At 26.9% G+C, this 15530-nt stretch overlaps 1 protein-coding gene across 1 annotated transcript; it reads left to right on the top strand.

Moving 5' to 3' along the window:
• Window positions 1-10798: 10798 nt before the first annotated feature.
• On the top strand, window positions 10799-15053 carry LOC113383099 (cilia- and flagella-associated protein 45). Its single transcript, XM_026621352.1, has 12 exons — window positions 10799-10887; window positions 10961-11156; window positions 11250-11390; window positions 11894-11962; window positions 12045-12128; window positions 12414-12650; window positions 12760-12894; window positions 13075-13248; window positions 13932-14114; window positions 14517-14571; window positions 14754-14901; window positions 14978-15053. Exons 1-12 carry the CDS (start codon window positions 10799-10801, stop codon window positions 15051-15053), a joined length of 1587 nt encoding a protein of 528 aa, XP_026477137.1.
• Window positions 15054-15530: the final 477 nt, after the last annotated feature.

Raw genomic sequence — 15530 nt, 5'->3', positions numbered from 1 at the left:
ATTAATTCCGGTTCGCGTATGTTTGTTCGCAGGAGGCTCGACTCTGGCGTCTTCTCATTGGACACCAATTGCCACACATTCACTTGACACCACATGTGTTGTGCAAACAATGCAATATTTTGTTACTTCGTATAGATAAAAATATAAAACATGATTTATATATGTAGATACTTTTACATTCTCAGAATGTGCAAGACAATGTTACCAGTTTGCTGAAGATTGTAGTAGACTCATTTTTTTTACTTCGATGACCTTGTAAAATTTGGCTCATACTGCTTTACTTAAAACAATATTGTTTTTTTTATACTTATCGATAAAATTGATCTTAATGTAGGTGAAAATACTTTAATAATTTAGGTAACCAAAATTGACGCTATTAAGGGGGTAATCACGCTATCCAGTAATAAAAGTGCGTTAAAGGGGGCATCCAGTGCGTTAAAGGGGGCATCCAGTGCGTTTGACAAAAAATTACAAAATATTACGTGAGGAAGTAAAGGGTTTAGTAAAATATCATGTGTAATTATTTTTGACCCCAATTTAAGAAATAAATCCAAAAAAAAGAAAAATCAAAAATGTTTTGATTTATTCTAAGTACTAAAAATACACGTAATGTTGTGTGGCGTAAGGGGAGTTAATTTCAAATATCAATATGTATAACCAAGGGAGAGGGGGCCATTAAAAAACCCTTAAAAATCGCTCCCGTGATGAGTGGACGCCCCCAAGTCTACATTAACAACCAAATTATCATTCTAACAAAAAAAATTCTATCGAGATTCCCAAACTGAAAATTGAATATACTGTTTTAATTAAGATTATATTGTTTTTTCGTTTTACAGATATAAATAATTTTAACGTAGGTTTTGTGGTAATAGAATATTTATTTATGTTACCAGAATTGACTCTATATGATGTTCAAAATTACAGCTACATTAAAGAGCAAGTTACTGTTGTAACGTTTTTTTCTGTATTTATGTATATTTTATCTAGTGTTTTTAAGAAGGGCATCGATTTTCTGTATGTATAATATAAATTCTAAAATATAGATAGAAATATACAAATGTTCCTATATAAACTACTGACTAGACCACAAGAAACCGTTTTTGTAGGACCCCAAGCATTACGTGAACCCTAAAAGTGGGGGTGGTGTACTCTGGGGTTGATATATTTTAGATGAGAATGTAAATTATCGTTATAATATCTACATATATGAATGTTATTTAAGTTTTACTGAATAACTATTATTATTTATAATTTTTTATAACTTATTTTTTCCGAAAAAGCATTTAATTTATTGATGCTCTATTCATAAATATTTTCAATATTATGAACAAAAAAAAATATTCTGAGAAATAATATTATAGATGAAAAAAATTATTATATAAGAAATTTAAATAAACACAGAACCATCGCCAAAAAATTAGACCAATTTGGTTTTAAATTAAAAAAAAAATATAAATTTTTGCATACTTATAAAAATTGAAAATAAACGACCCAAGTTAAGAAAATGGAATTCAAAATATAAAGGTAAATATTAAGTGCCAAATAGATTTACAAATGTTAATTAAATTTGTTTGAGAAGTGCCAAGACGTTATGATGAAGAACTGTACTTTCTTGTAACTTAACACGAAAAGAATTTATAAAATAGAACAAAATTTTGCAAATTTTCTAAAATCAACATTTTTTTAAAGAATGATGGAATGAATGATGATGGGATGATCAGCATTAAAGGTAAGTCTAAAATTACCTATCTATAGGTAATACTCATATGTTTAGAGAAGATAAAGAAAAGAAATATATATAAATTCGAACCATAAGAATATTCTAGATAAATTTAATTTATTTTATATATTTTTAATATCTTTTTTATCGCAATCTCTTTCGCAATCCCCCGATAGTTGATGATGCAAGAGATGCATTCACTGCACGAGCGTAGTATTGCTCTAAGAAATTGATCAAATGATATGCAGATTACAAAAACAAAAACATAAGTTTTGATTAAATGCTTGTACTGGAGGAGATAGTAAAATTGAACTGGTTAAATCCGCTTTTAAACTGGATCTGATCACTGGATATATCACAAAATTATTCAAATGAACTATATAAATGCATTTAGTAATAGCTGAAGTGGAAAGTTGAACTTGAATTGCTTATAGGATTGCCGGATCAGAGCTTTAGTCATAGAATGGGTTAATATATAACATATGGTAGATATTGCATCACACGTTTTAGATAGATAAAATTTTTAAGAGCTTGCTAAAATCAAATTTTCTTTGCTACAGAAATCCAAGTGTTTATGAAATATTGAACTAAAATAAAGCAATGCAAATATAATCTTACAAAAAAATATTATTGCATTCAAATGATTTGTTTTTTTCTATTTTCTGAAAATAGAATGTGTCAAAAAATACATAGAAACTTAAAAATACTCTTAACCTGATAAAACTAGATCTGATTTTACAGGTTTATAGTTTAATAGATTTCAAGATATACCAAATGTTATTAAAATGATCTTCAACTATCATTATAGTAATTTTTTAATAATCTACTTTTCCCAGCCCTGTCTGAAGCTGGAGAGTAATGCACTGTACCGCGTTTGTTACTAAGTGCTCTTTGAATTACATCGACCCATGGGTCAGAATTTGCAAAAATGAGATAAGTTCTTTCAATTTAAATTAAACTATTTTAATACTAATAGAATTATAATATTAGTATTAAATCCTTGAGGTCTATGGTATATAAAATTAATAAAATTATATTGATCAGATTAAATTACTCAAAACTATCAGATAAAATAACCCAAAGGTGTTATTAAAATTATTATGAATAATAGTACCTAATAAAATTATGTATATTCGTAAGGCTATTATAAGTTCTTTGTTTTAACAGTTCTTGAATAGAGGCATCCCATATCCACAAAATGTAAAAATATTTATAAATGGAGAATTAAATAGTTTTTTTTTGAAAAAAAAACAGCAGGTGTGATATTTCTATTTATAAGCGAAAAGAGAATTTTATTTAATTCAGAAAAATTAAAAATTTTCAAAAATTTTTAATCGTAATTCGTTGTACCTGAATAAAAGTAGCAATAATAATAAAATTCAATTGGAGATATAAAATAAATTTAATTGAACTTTTTAAATTAACTATTTTTTTTAAATTTTTAATTAAATTGCAATACAGTATTCCAAATTGTTAAATTATTTGGCCCCTAAAATATATGCTAATCTCAAAGTAGAAACAAACATTGGAGTGGATACCCAGGCGGTTTTATTCAATTTGTGATTCGCTGAATTATCAAATAAAAATATTGATAACAACGGAGTAAGTTCATAATATTGAACATAAATATACATACATATGTGTACGTAAAAAAATCGTGTGAAATCGAGTGTTTGAAATTAATCATAATTTTGCGCCTGGTTGGTCAATGCAATTACTCTTCCCTAAAAAAACTTTGCTTTCCAACTTATTTTGGCTTAATCTCGTATTAACCAATTATGTATAAATATACTGTATTCTATATATATATATATATATAAATATATATATATATATATATATATATATATATGTACAAATATACACTCACTGTTTTAATTACTATTATAAAATTGTTACTTTGTCCCATGCTCATTAGGTTTGTTTACGACAGGTAAGTATATAAAAAAACTTGCTAAAATAATTAAAGTATTTGCTACAATTATTCTTTTTACCTAGTCATCACAATAAGATCAAAGTGCATTTTCCACAAGAATAAAACTATGATTTAATGAATAAAATTATGTTTCTGAAATTTGTTCTTAGGGTAACAAGTACCAAACATTTTGAGGAAAAGTTGTGGCCCAAAATATATTTACTATTATATTAAATTGTACAAGACATATATGTTTAACTTTATAAAAGAGAGTGAAAAACATTGCTCAAAATTAAAAATTTAATCAAATTCTCAAAATTGAAAATATTATCCAAAAAAATTATTAATTATTATTATTATAAATATATTATATATTTATCACTTTACTGATATAAGAATATCCTTGTAAAAAAAATTGAACTATTACTAATTAACCAATTATTTAATTTTGATGTACCAAAATAGCTTGTAATTAAAATTGACGTACCACCAACACTACATGTGACTTTGTGATTATTAATCTGATTTATTGATATTTTGTATAACAAATTAATCAATTCCACGATTAAAAATAAAATCCGTTTACTTATCTGCACGACCTTGGCCTTTGGCTATACAATCAATTTTAAAAGTGAAAATCAAGTTCAATGATTGAGTAAAATAATTTTATAAAACACATTATTTAGGAACATATCGTTTTTTCAATTTTTAATAATCCTTAGAACTGATTGGTAATATTAATTCTTAAATTTTAAAGGATTTCTTGGTATCCTATATCACATTGTATCTTATAGTGCATTTATTGCAAAATGCAACCCCAAGGGTAGTATTAACGCTTTTGTATAAAACATTGAAGCACTTTAGTGAATAAAGAAATATTTATGCATTGAAGCAAAGAAAAATGTAGTCGATTAAAGAAAAATCGATTAAATGTAACCATAATAGTCAAAAGCAGGTAAATAAAATTTTTCTTAATATTATTGCCACTATAAGGTAGTTATATCCTATACTAGCTGCGACATGCTATGACTATACAAGATTTTTTAAATAAATGATAAGAATTATTTTTTTTAATATTAAGAGTTTGTTATTAGTTGATTTTCATTATATAGCAAATATTATTTTAATATTATATTTAAGTAACATAGCCGTTCTAAATCGAATGCAACCTTAATAAAACCGAAGCATGAGTGCAATGTTTTGAACAGTTACCTCGATTCGATACTAATTTACTTTCACTGCATCAAAATCGCCTACTTTCTCTTGCATTCATATTATTTGCAATCTTATTTAATAGCAAAATCTATGAAAATATATTTATAAAACAAAAACAAAAATTCTATTTAATTGAAATTATTTAAAATTACAGTCACAATATCTAGTCTTATTTATTTTCATTTTTATCTCATTATTTTGGCGTTGCTTGATAAGAACAAATTAAAGCATGATGTTGTACAATATGTTATATAATTTTTATCGTAGTCAAAACGTTGATTACGAAATAAACCGGAGTAAAAATATTTAGAGTTTTTGCACCACAACACAAAATTTTGCCAGTCTATTTAACCCAATTTTGAGATATATCATTATGTATTGTATTGGTAAAATACTCATACTCATCTTTTCTATATTTTATTATTGAAGAAAATATTTTATTTCTAGAATTATAGCTGAGACATGTGTCAAAAAATATCACTAAGATAATCAATACACATGAGAGACGTTTACAAGAAAAACAAATGTTATCGACGTTATCATATTAACGAAACTAATAATAATAGAAAGGACATTTATATTTTGTTTGATTATATCATATATATTATATATATGATATAATAAAAAAAAATAATATATATATATATATATATAACATAATCAAATATTTGTATATTAATAATTCGTTTCCTACGAAACCTAATGTTTTGAAATCCTACTATTTTTTCAAAAATAGTAAAAAAAATTGCCAAAAATTGTCAAAAAATATAAATAAAATCACTTCACGTTTTATTCACATTCTTTGAAAAATTATATATTATAAAACTTTTTTTTTAATTTTAATTATACATTTATATGTATGTGCATATCTATTGACGAGCGATACTTAGGTAAAAATTTAGCTGGGTTCTAATTAATTAATATATAATTAATATATAATTTAATTTATATATTATTTCAAATTTTATAATTATTTAAATTTGAAGAACCATTGCTTAATTACAATTTGGCCGGATTTAAATAGAACAAAACAATGATTATTACTCAAAATATTGTGTTTCTTGCATCAATTTAAAAAAAAATAGTGCATTATTAAATGTTGCGAAATGAATGGCATGTAATTAAATACTTTTCTATTTTTCTAAATTAATTTGTGTTTATATATATATATATATATATATATATATATATATATATTATCTAAAAAATTATAATTGTTTAAATTTAAAAAGCAATTGCTTTTGCAAAGCAATGAAAATTTAAGCAGATTGAAATAGAACAAAATATTGATATACAACTAAATTGAAACATGAATGGAAAGGAACATGGTGAAATGATTAATTGGATCACTTAAAAACAACTATAATAAAAAGTTGTCTAAAATGATGAAATTAATTAATAACAAGTATGAGTTCTTCACTCATCGCGCAATTAGACAGAAATGAACAACTAACACCATGCACCACATGATCCAAAGAGATGAATTCATTATTATTATTACTAAGCATGCTAAGATAAGTGATAAAAGTACTACTCACTGCCTGCAAATTGATATGAGTCTTCCGAACGTCATTTCTCCAACCTTTAACAAACACAACGCAACAGAAACTGACTTCTGAAATAATATTACAAAGGAAAAATCAGTGCACGGTGTACCGGTACAATGGCTCGTCCACCCGTCAATCTACCACTGACCGCCACCTAACTGTCGATTTAGGTTCGAATGCAAACAGAGGCGGTGGTAGGTTTTATTTCGATCATATAATGCAAAAATTGATAGAACAACAAGCCGTGGTGGGCTAGAGGAAATAGTCAGAGAGCTGGGTAAAGGATTCGTGAATGGAATAAAATTATTTTAGAACCGGCATTAAATTTTATTACAGTAGAACCTCGAATTTTTGCATGGTTAATGCTCCTGTTTAGTATATGTATGTAATGTAATCTAAGAAAATATATATGTACATAGTGTTAATTTCTTAATAAGCGTTGATTTTCATTAACATCTATGCATATATTTGTTATTTTTGATTAATACACAATATTATTCTTCATACATTCGATTATCCGGATTTTCGATTATCCGAATGCCCGATTATCGGGATTCTACTGTATATCCTATTTGGGAGATCAGAACATTATTTCTCGTATGCCAACCGTTGATAATTTTGCAACATGATTTTTTTTTTATTTATTTTTTTATTTTCTTATAAATTACAATCTGTCTAATTAAAAAGACATTGAGTAATTATTTTGACAAATAACATTAAATTGTAAAAGGAAAACCCAGTGGTTCGCCTTTTATTAGTGTGCTAAAATATATTATAATTTTGGTATAATGCAACATGATTTCATTATTAAAATTGCTTATGAATACAATTTTCTGAGATACCCGAAAAGATCTATACCAACTATAACTAGTTAAATTTGTATATAAATATTGGAATTATATTAAAGAAACTAATCAGAAAATTATTGGGTCTTTTTAAAAGGGGCCTTTTAAACTAACTCAAATTGACAATTTTATATTATTTGTATTTGTTGATTATTTAATAATAGATAGAAGCCGAGAATTCATTCCAGAATGTTTCAGAAATTGCGAGATTACTAATGTCAGCAAAATATTTGCTAATAATTTCTAATGATAAAATGTAAACAATTAATTAATTAGGAAAATTATATACTTTTAGTTAAAAATAAAATACGTATAAATTTTATTGGATAGAAAAGATGAATAGAGTAAAAAACAGAATACGAGCTCTTCATTGATACGATAATTAAATTAAAATAAACTAATGTGAATTGTTGGATTTCGCAAAAAATACTGAAAACAGGTTTTTCAGTAATATTATTCAGGAAATTTTTAATAACAAATAAATTATTGTAGTAGATTCTACTTACTACTACTTCTAATATTTTGTTCAGGCATGAAAATATATAAATGTATAATTTATTTCCGAATTCGTCACCAGCTTCTCTACTAATATACGACTACTGGTCAAAATCCAAATTTGGTCGAATCTCGTATGAAAACGATAGATAAGATATGCATTAAAATGTATGCATAATCATTTATTATTGATAAAAAATTAGAAAAAAAACAAATTCATATTTTTCTCAACTCATCATATAAAATTAAGTGATTGTAATAGAAAAATAACATACTTTGTTAGATTTAAATAGAATTAAAATATGTTATTCATCTAATAATGAACACATCAGAATGTATATAGGTAATTGAATTAGACAGACTGTTACAAAGACAAAGTGTATGAAGAGTCTGAATACACTTAAAAAATTTTTAAATTAAAATATTTTATTATTATAATCAGAGTGCATATGTATAATTGAGAGGGCAATTCTTCATAGGGCTCATAGGGTTGCCATAACAACGCTATGTTACTGTCCATTTTATCAGAGAATTGGCCCCTGAATTCGACAGAGTATTACAAAGAAAAATATATCAAGAGTTTAAACTCACATTTTTTTAGAAATAAGCAGATAGAAATCCATGTGCATGGACCACACCAATTAACTCACTAATTAATTAATTATATGAAGGAAAAAATATAACGTATAAGAATTGCTCTTAGGATATACGAGTAAAAATATGCATTCATCTGAAGCATTTGTAGAAAACTAACAAATAGTTTTAACAAAATGTTTTTTACCAATTTGTATATATATATATATATATATATATAAATCTATATTTATCCTTTTGTTTTTATATGATGCTAATGACACGCGTAACTTTTTCTGTTATTGTAAATATGTTATCGTTAAGTCGCACTTCTGATGTCACAAGATGGGTGTGTTTTTTGATCAGTTTATTTCCTATATCATAATTGGTGATTTGTTTGTAAATATTAAAGCAACTTTAATAAACTACAGAGTGATTAAGCGGGATTTCATTTTACAATACAATGAAGATTACAGAATGTTGTAATCTCATACTTGCTGACGCAATGGAAATCTAATGCATATATTATGTACTAGAATCTGTGCACAACAAAGTGAATTTAACTTTGCAAATGTAAATTAAGGACTATGCTATGTAATAAATTTATAAGTTTTCTCTTTGATGTCATAGCATAATAAATTTTAATTTAAAAAACTAATGAACTACATTAATATCACTACCAATAGCAGAGAGGCAGAACAACCACGCTTCATTTTTATATTGCAGTAATGTCTATTAAAGATGATTTTAAATTAAGATTATACTTGAGATCTATTTCCTCAAGTAGAAAAATTAATGTCATATTGCTTGATATCGAGCTGGCCAAAAATGGATTCGAACTCGGAAATAGTTTGCCTTAGTCCTAAAGTTTAGTACCTATTCGAGATCATTTGTTAAAGATTAATGATTACTAAATTCGAAATAAATGAAGTTTAATATGAAAATTGATTGAAAATGTTCAAAATATTTTACTTATATAATTTTTATCTTGTTTGCGTTTTACTTTGATATTAAAAAAAAATAATATCGCAATTTTTTTAATAAGTTATAATTTATATTTATTAACACAGTGTTTTAGATGTGTTTTTACTGTAGACTACTTTAATTTCTTGACATCTTAATGACTTAAAAACCACTTTGAGAAACTACTGTTTCATATTTATGATAGAGCTTCTTCATTTTGCTTTTATTAATTTTATAATCTTACAAAGGTTAAGAACCTTAGATCTTGCAAAGAACTAGAGGTGCACATAATTTATACTAAGATTGTTGATAATGGAGAATAAAGATGGACAAATTTGTTCATAAATTTTAATTCAAAATTTAAGTAAATTAAATTTACATTATTGTAATAAATATGAGGACTTTTGCTAAAAACAAAATAATTAAACAAAAGTAATTATTGAAACTAAAAACTAAAAATAAAAATGTATGTATATGTGCAATAAAGATGTACTATTCTCTGCATTGTGACCAGAAAAAAAAAATTAACAAAGAGAACGATTTACAAAACTTTGGAAAAATTAAAGGCTAAATTCTCAAGACGTTGTCTACATTGTAGTTGAGATTTTTTTACTAATGTCGATATTTTGTTATATGAAATTTCAAGTAAACATCTCTATATATATTTCGTGCTGAATGCATTTAAGAATCTCTCTCTAGCGGTTTGCACTTCTACGAATTCAAACCTCATAATTAATTATCTCACATAGTTTGGCCGTTAGTATCAGGGTTGTGCAAAAATCATACAATTTATAACTTTATGATAGGAAGAAAATTAATTAAGTATTAAATACCAAACAAAAATATTACTATGTTCAAACTATAAATTAGAAGTGCCTACAAAAGGCAATACTCCAGAAACTCTCGCAAAAAGAATTTTGAAACAGACAAAAAATAAGGATTTAGGACGTAAAAATACAAATTTAATATGAATTAATTGCCAACAAGTATGATAAATTTTCTATATTAAAGCCGAAGACTGCAAAATTCTATCTCAACTCGTTCGAAAAATACCTTGGTTCAAAATCAATCAAATCGATCTAAATAATCGTATTTATTTTTATTTCAAGAAATAAGTCTTTCTAGTTTTATGTTCTACTTCCAAAATAACATAACATTTATATGGAGTTATAAATTAAGTCGTAATAAACCAAATGATGCTGCTATATCTATATATATATATATATATATATATAAATATATATATATATATATAATATATATATATATATATATACGAGTATATATATATATATTTATATATTATTTATTAGTGTTTGTTCCATATTTTTTGATATCGAAAAAGCTCGCGCCTGCCAGACCGAGCTTTATCAACGTGACATTTATCGATTAAACAAATGCCAGTTTCATATTTCGATTGAATTTATATGAATAGCTGTTTTTACAATATTTTTAATAATGCTTATTTTCTGATAATTGATGTATTCTAAAATTTGATTTTGTGAAATTTGGCCTGGATTTAAAAATGGCTCCTTTAAGTTGCACTCCCAATTCTGGAAAAAGAGTCAGTAAGCAAAATTTGAAGTGCATACCTGGAACTTACTTACACCACAAGTAATAGATAATATAAATATTATATTTTTATACAAATTAAGTTTAGTGAATAACATAATTTTTATTATATCAGACCTACAGAATGTTATCATTTACTACACGGTCGACCTATACATAGACAGCCAGATTCAGCTCTAGAAGGTAAAGAAGTAATAAGTATTGCTAACCAGGATCATGTAAGAAAATTGCTGGTTCCAAGTACAAAACATAATATTTATCCTGCTGTTTGGCATGCTAAAGAACTGGAAGCTATACGAAAACGAGCCCAGGTAAATTGAAAATGAAAAACAGACACAGAATTTGCTAGAACTAGAAATAATTAATGACTATCAAGTTTGGATTTTTTATATCTTTTTCCCCAGGTTGTCACCTCCAGTGAGATGAAAGAAGCCAAAATCGCAGCCGCGCAAAAAGAGGAGCGTTTACAGAAAGAATTACAAGAACGAAAAACCCTAATGACGCATAGTTTGAAACAACCTAAATGTGGCCCAAATTTGTTCAGTGTGAGTGAAAATTTAATTTTCTTTTACATTAAGTTTATAAGACTACGTTAGTGCGGCAAAAACTTAAGGCGATTTTCTTGATGATCATTTTTTGCGACGTATCCGAAACTCAATCTAAAAGCTAAGAGGGTTATAGACGCGAAAGCAAGACGAATGCTAGACAAGAATTTAATTTAAAATCCTTTGTAAATTGGATGTAATTTAAAAGACTGATGAAATAAATCGATAAAGGTATAGATTAATATAACTGTATGAAGGTTCAAACATGAATATGCCCGGAATACATAATTAAAATGGTAATAATCATATATAGTATTCGACTGATTTGAGTTTTTTATATTAACCATAATTATTTAATTAAAAATGATTTATAGAATTGAAGTAAGTGAATTCATTCTATGATAGTCTATTATATTATTCTCTGATAATATAATAAAATTTCATAAAAAATGCTAGAAGAATTTTCAAACACCTACCTTACAAATCAATCATCTTTTCCTCAGATCCAATCTGAAGCAAAAAGGCGGCATATGCACTTATTGAGACGATCGTTTGAGCTGAAACAAGAACAAGTACGTAAATAAACATAATAAAATATAAAAAATATTGATAAAAAAATTGATGTTTTATTATATTTCATATTTATTTTTTTAGCAACCAGAAGCTAAGGAAATCAACAGAATAATTATATCGACAAAGTGTCAAGCCGTAAGGGATGCTCAAATCGCCGAGAAAGAGGTAGTAAAAGATGTATTTATAGTTATCTAATTCTAAAAACTCTGAGAAAGATCATAAGATCTTAAGTAAATAAGATAAGTAAATCTTAAACATAAAAAAATTCAAACTCATTATTGTTAATTATATTGAAAAAATACAGAAGGAGATTTTCTTCAGACTATGTTGCTTAATACGATTTCTAACACAATTGTATCTCGCATTTTGAAACATATGGTTTTTGTCCATCCTTTTAACAAATGTCTTAACGGGGTTTTACGGCATATATATTATTTATAATTTTTGCAGCATATAGCAAGAGAAAAAATGGAAGAAGAAGCTCGTATTGCAAAAATGGTGGAACAAGATAGACAAAGGGCTCTCATGGAAGAAGAAGAAAAATTAGCAAGGTCTTCACAAAATAAAAAGGTTTTTGTCAGTGCCCTTCATGACCAGCTTAAAGAACTTGAATTAGAACGAATGCTGGAAGCTGAAAGGCTTGAAGAAGAAGGAAGAGCTAATAATCGACTTATGATTGCTATGCAGGTTCCATCAAAATTTTTGTAAATTTTATAAAATTAATGATATAATTTGTTCAAAAAAAATATACAAAATTATTGTAAGAATTGATTTGAATTATGTTGATCATTTGTAGAAAGAAGATATTGAAAAGTTAGAAGAAAAACGAAGAAAACAGCAGCAAACAAGAGACGACTTGAAGAAAGCCAACGACGAATTAGAGCATTATCGAATGATAGAAGTCGAGGAACAGAGAATTGCAGATTTAAAAGTATTAATAATATAATAGGGTATCCCAAAACTCAACGTCACACCTTTTATTATAATTGTCTTATGACTGTTAAAATCAATACTACCACTCCGTTTCAGTTTGACGTTAAGTTCTGGGATACCCTGTATATATAAATACATACAAGTAATATTTATAATTTTATTCAATGTCTTAATATAGTTGGCTGAATACATGCGCAGAAAATTAGAACAACAAAGAATATTTGATCAAGAACGAAAAGCTCAGAAGTTAGCAAAAGCTAAGGAAATATTTAGATTGCAAAAAGCTCAGTCCAGCGCTTTGGAAATGCAAGCCATGCAAGATGAGATCAACGCTCAGAGAGTCCAGGAAGAGGTAATATTATTAAATTTTAATAGATATTTTAAATTAGTCCTTAATAAGAAACTGATAATGATTATCATACCATTGTAAGATCAATCATACCACTCATATTATTATAAGAGGCCTTATAGAGTTGATCATAATCATGAAACAGAATATTTTTTGTCTGTTTTATTTAAAATGAATAGAGGAACCAGAAAAAATGACAATATTTTTAAATCCCTGAGAATTTGAATTTTTATTAAATCAATGGAATATAACTTAGTATAAGTGGTATCTTGCCGTAACCATTTTTGAGAAAACTTTGGCACATATACACAGTCACATTTATGCACACTCACACTTTAGCCAATTTTGGTGGCAACCAATATAGAATACTCACAGTTTCGACTTATAGATTATGATATATTCCGATTGTAATAATGAAAAATTCGATTCAGAATGACTTCTCCTTTGAGAAGTGACAAATAATAGTAGTCGCAGTATTTACCTAAATTTCCCTAATCTAGTCCATATCATTCTTGAGTTAAACCCAGTTGATCCCTAAATTTATCTCCCCTCCTGATCCCTATATCACCATACAAATAAATTAGGTAGATTTTTTCTCCAAAATCTACCTAATGATTAGCAATCGCATTCCAACAAGTAAATAAATGAAGCAGTTAACGAGAATTGCGAACTGAATTTGAAATTAGGTGGAACGTGAATTCCGTCGCAAAGAGCGCGCTAAGGCGCAAAAAGAGGCCGAAGTAGCCAAATCGATGTCGGAGGCTCGCGTTCTCCAAATGGCTGATATACAGAGGCAGCAGGCAACCCAGGCTGCCAGGGAGGAGCAGGAATTCATGAGGCTGCTGGAACATTTGAAGGCTGAGAGAGCGGTAAATATGAAAAAAATCATATGCTCTTGTTTAGTAATTCAGTTCAGAAACCTCTTATCACGATATACAACTTTTTTATAATATATTATATTTATAACTTAGTAGGGGAGACTGGGTACGGTTGTGCCAGGGTACAGTAGTGACAGTTGCCATAATAGCTAAACTACTGATTTTGAGATAAGGTTCAAAGAAAGAAAGATGAAGTATTTTTGTTTGAACAAGTTTCCATGGTTGCATTAAGTCAGCGCCCTACATGAACTTGATCTGTAGACCACATTGATTTTAAAAAGTCAAAAAAAAAGATTTTTTGTTGATTTCTTATGATAGTTGGCTTGAAAGCTTTTTGAATATGAATATGTTTGGATGAAGGTAAAGTTATTGATCTGAATATTAAATTTTCAGAAAGAAGAAGAAAGAGATAGAATCAATAAAGAAAAGCAGACTGCTTATAGAGATGGTAAATATAAATATTTTTTAAAATCAAGATATATTTTATACTTAATATTTTAATTTTTATCGAATCATCAAATATTATATTTGTTTGCTGCACCAAACGCTTATATTTTTTGGAACACATACTATATTGACATAAATAGATATATTACATCGACTTTTTACTTATTAACCAATATATTATAGAAATTGTCAATCAAATAAATCTGAAAGAAAAAATACGTAGAGAGGAAAGAGCTATGAAATTACTTGAAGGAAACGCGCTCAGACTTGAGGATGAAAACCGACTCAAGCATGTTCGAGATTTAACAAAACAGAAAATAGAAAAATTGCGGTAATGATTTATTTTTTAATACATACTAATATATTTAATACTATTTTATAACTTAACTTTACTAATTCTTGTACAGAGAGAGCAGACTTCCAGAAAAATATATAATCGAGATGCAGCGCAAAATTGCTTTGAAATTGGACCCCAAGAAATGAGTTTCGATTTGATATTTGCGACTATTTAAAATACAAAAATTACAACTACTAATTTTTATGAATATTTGACTAAATCGGCCCAAAAATAGCTCATCGGAATGTTAAGATTATAATTGAAAATTGAATAAATTTGAATCTACATTTGAGACAATGATGTTTTAAATGTTTTAATTTTATGATCCCCACACGATAATGAAAATATTAAGCAAGATGCATTGAAATAAATATTGCATGGGATGAATTTATATATGCTGATTACATTTTATCATTTTTGTAGACGACCAATATAAATATCATTAGTTTCAATTTACTGTTTGAGAGGACAAATTACAAAATATTATTATATCAAAAAACGTTTGTCTGACATTTTTATGATCAGTTCATTTAATTAATGATGTGTTTATTAAGCTTCTATTTTGTAAATATTCAGAGATACAAAACAATTTTCATTCGGATTCAGTTCTGGATTCATTGCCC

The sequence above is a fragment of the Ctenocephalides felis genome, unplaced genomic scaffold (assembly GCF_003426905.1).
Source record: "Ctenocephalides felis isolate EL2017-DRISC unplaced genomic scaffold, ASM342690v1 CF-g0.4_SCAFFOLD_03570, whole genome shotgun sequence".
In the NCBI taxonomy this organism is placed as follows: Eukaryota; Metazoa; Arthropoda; class Insecta; order Siphonaptera; family Pulicidae; genus Ctenocephalides; species Ctenocephalides felis.
Note: the sequence above shows the minus strand (reverse complement) of the source record. Positions and strands in the feature narration are given on the sequence as shown.

Coding starts and splice junctions, on each gene's coding strand:
- LOC113383099 (XM_026621352.1), top strand. CDS start 10,799: ATGGCTCCTTTAAGTTGCACTCCCAATTCTGGAAAAAGAGTCAGTAAG. Junction 10,888..10,960: donor GGAACTTACTTACACCACAA/GTAATAGATAAT, acceptor TTATTATATCAG/ACCTACAGAATGTTATCATT. Junction 14,902..14,977: donor CAGAAAATAGAAAAATTGCG/GTAATGATTTAT, acceptor ATTCTTGTACAG/AGAGAGCAGACTTCCAGAAA.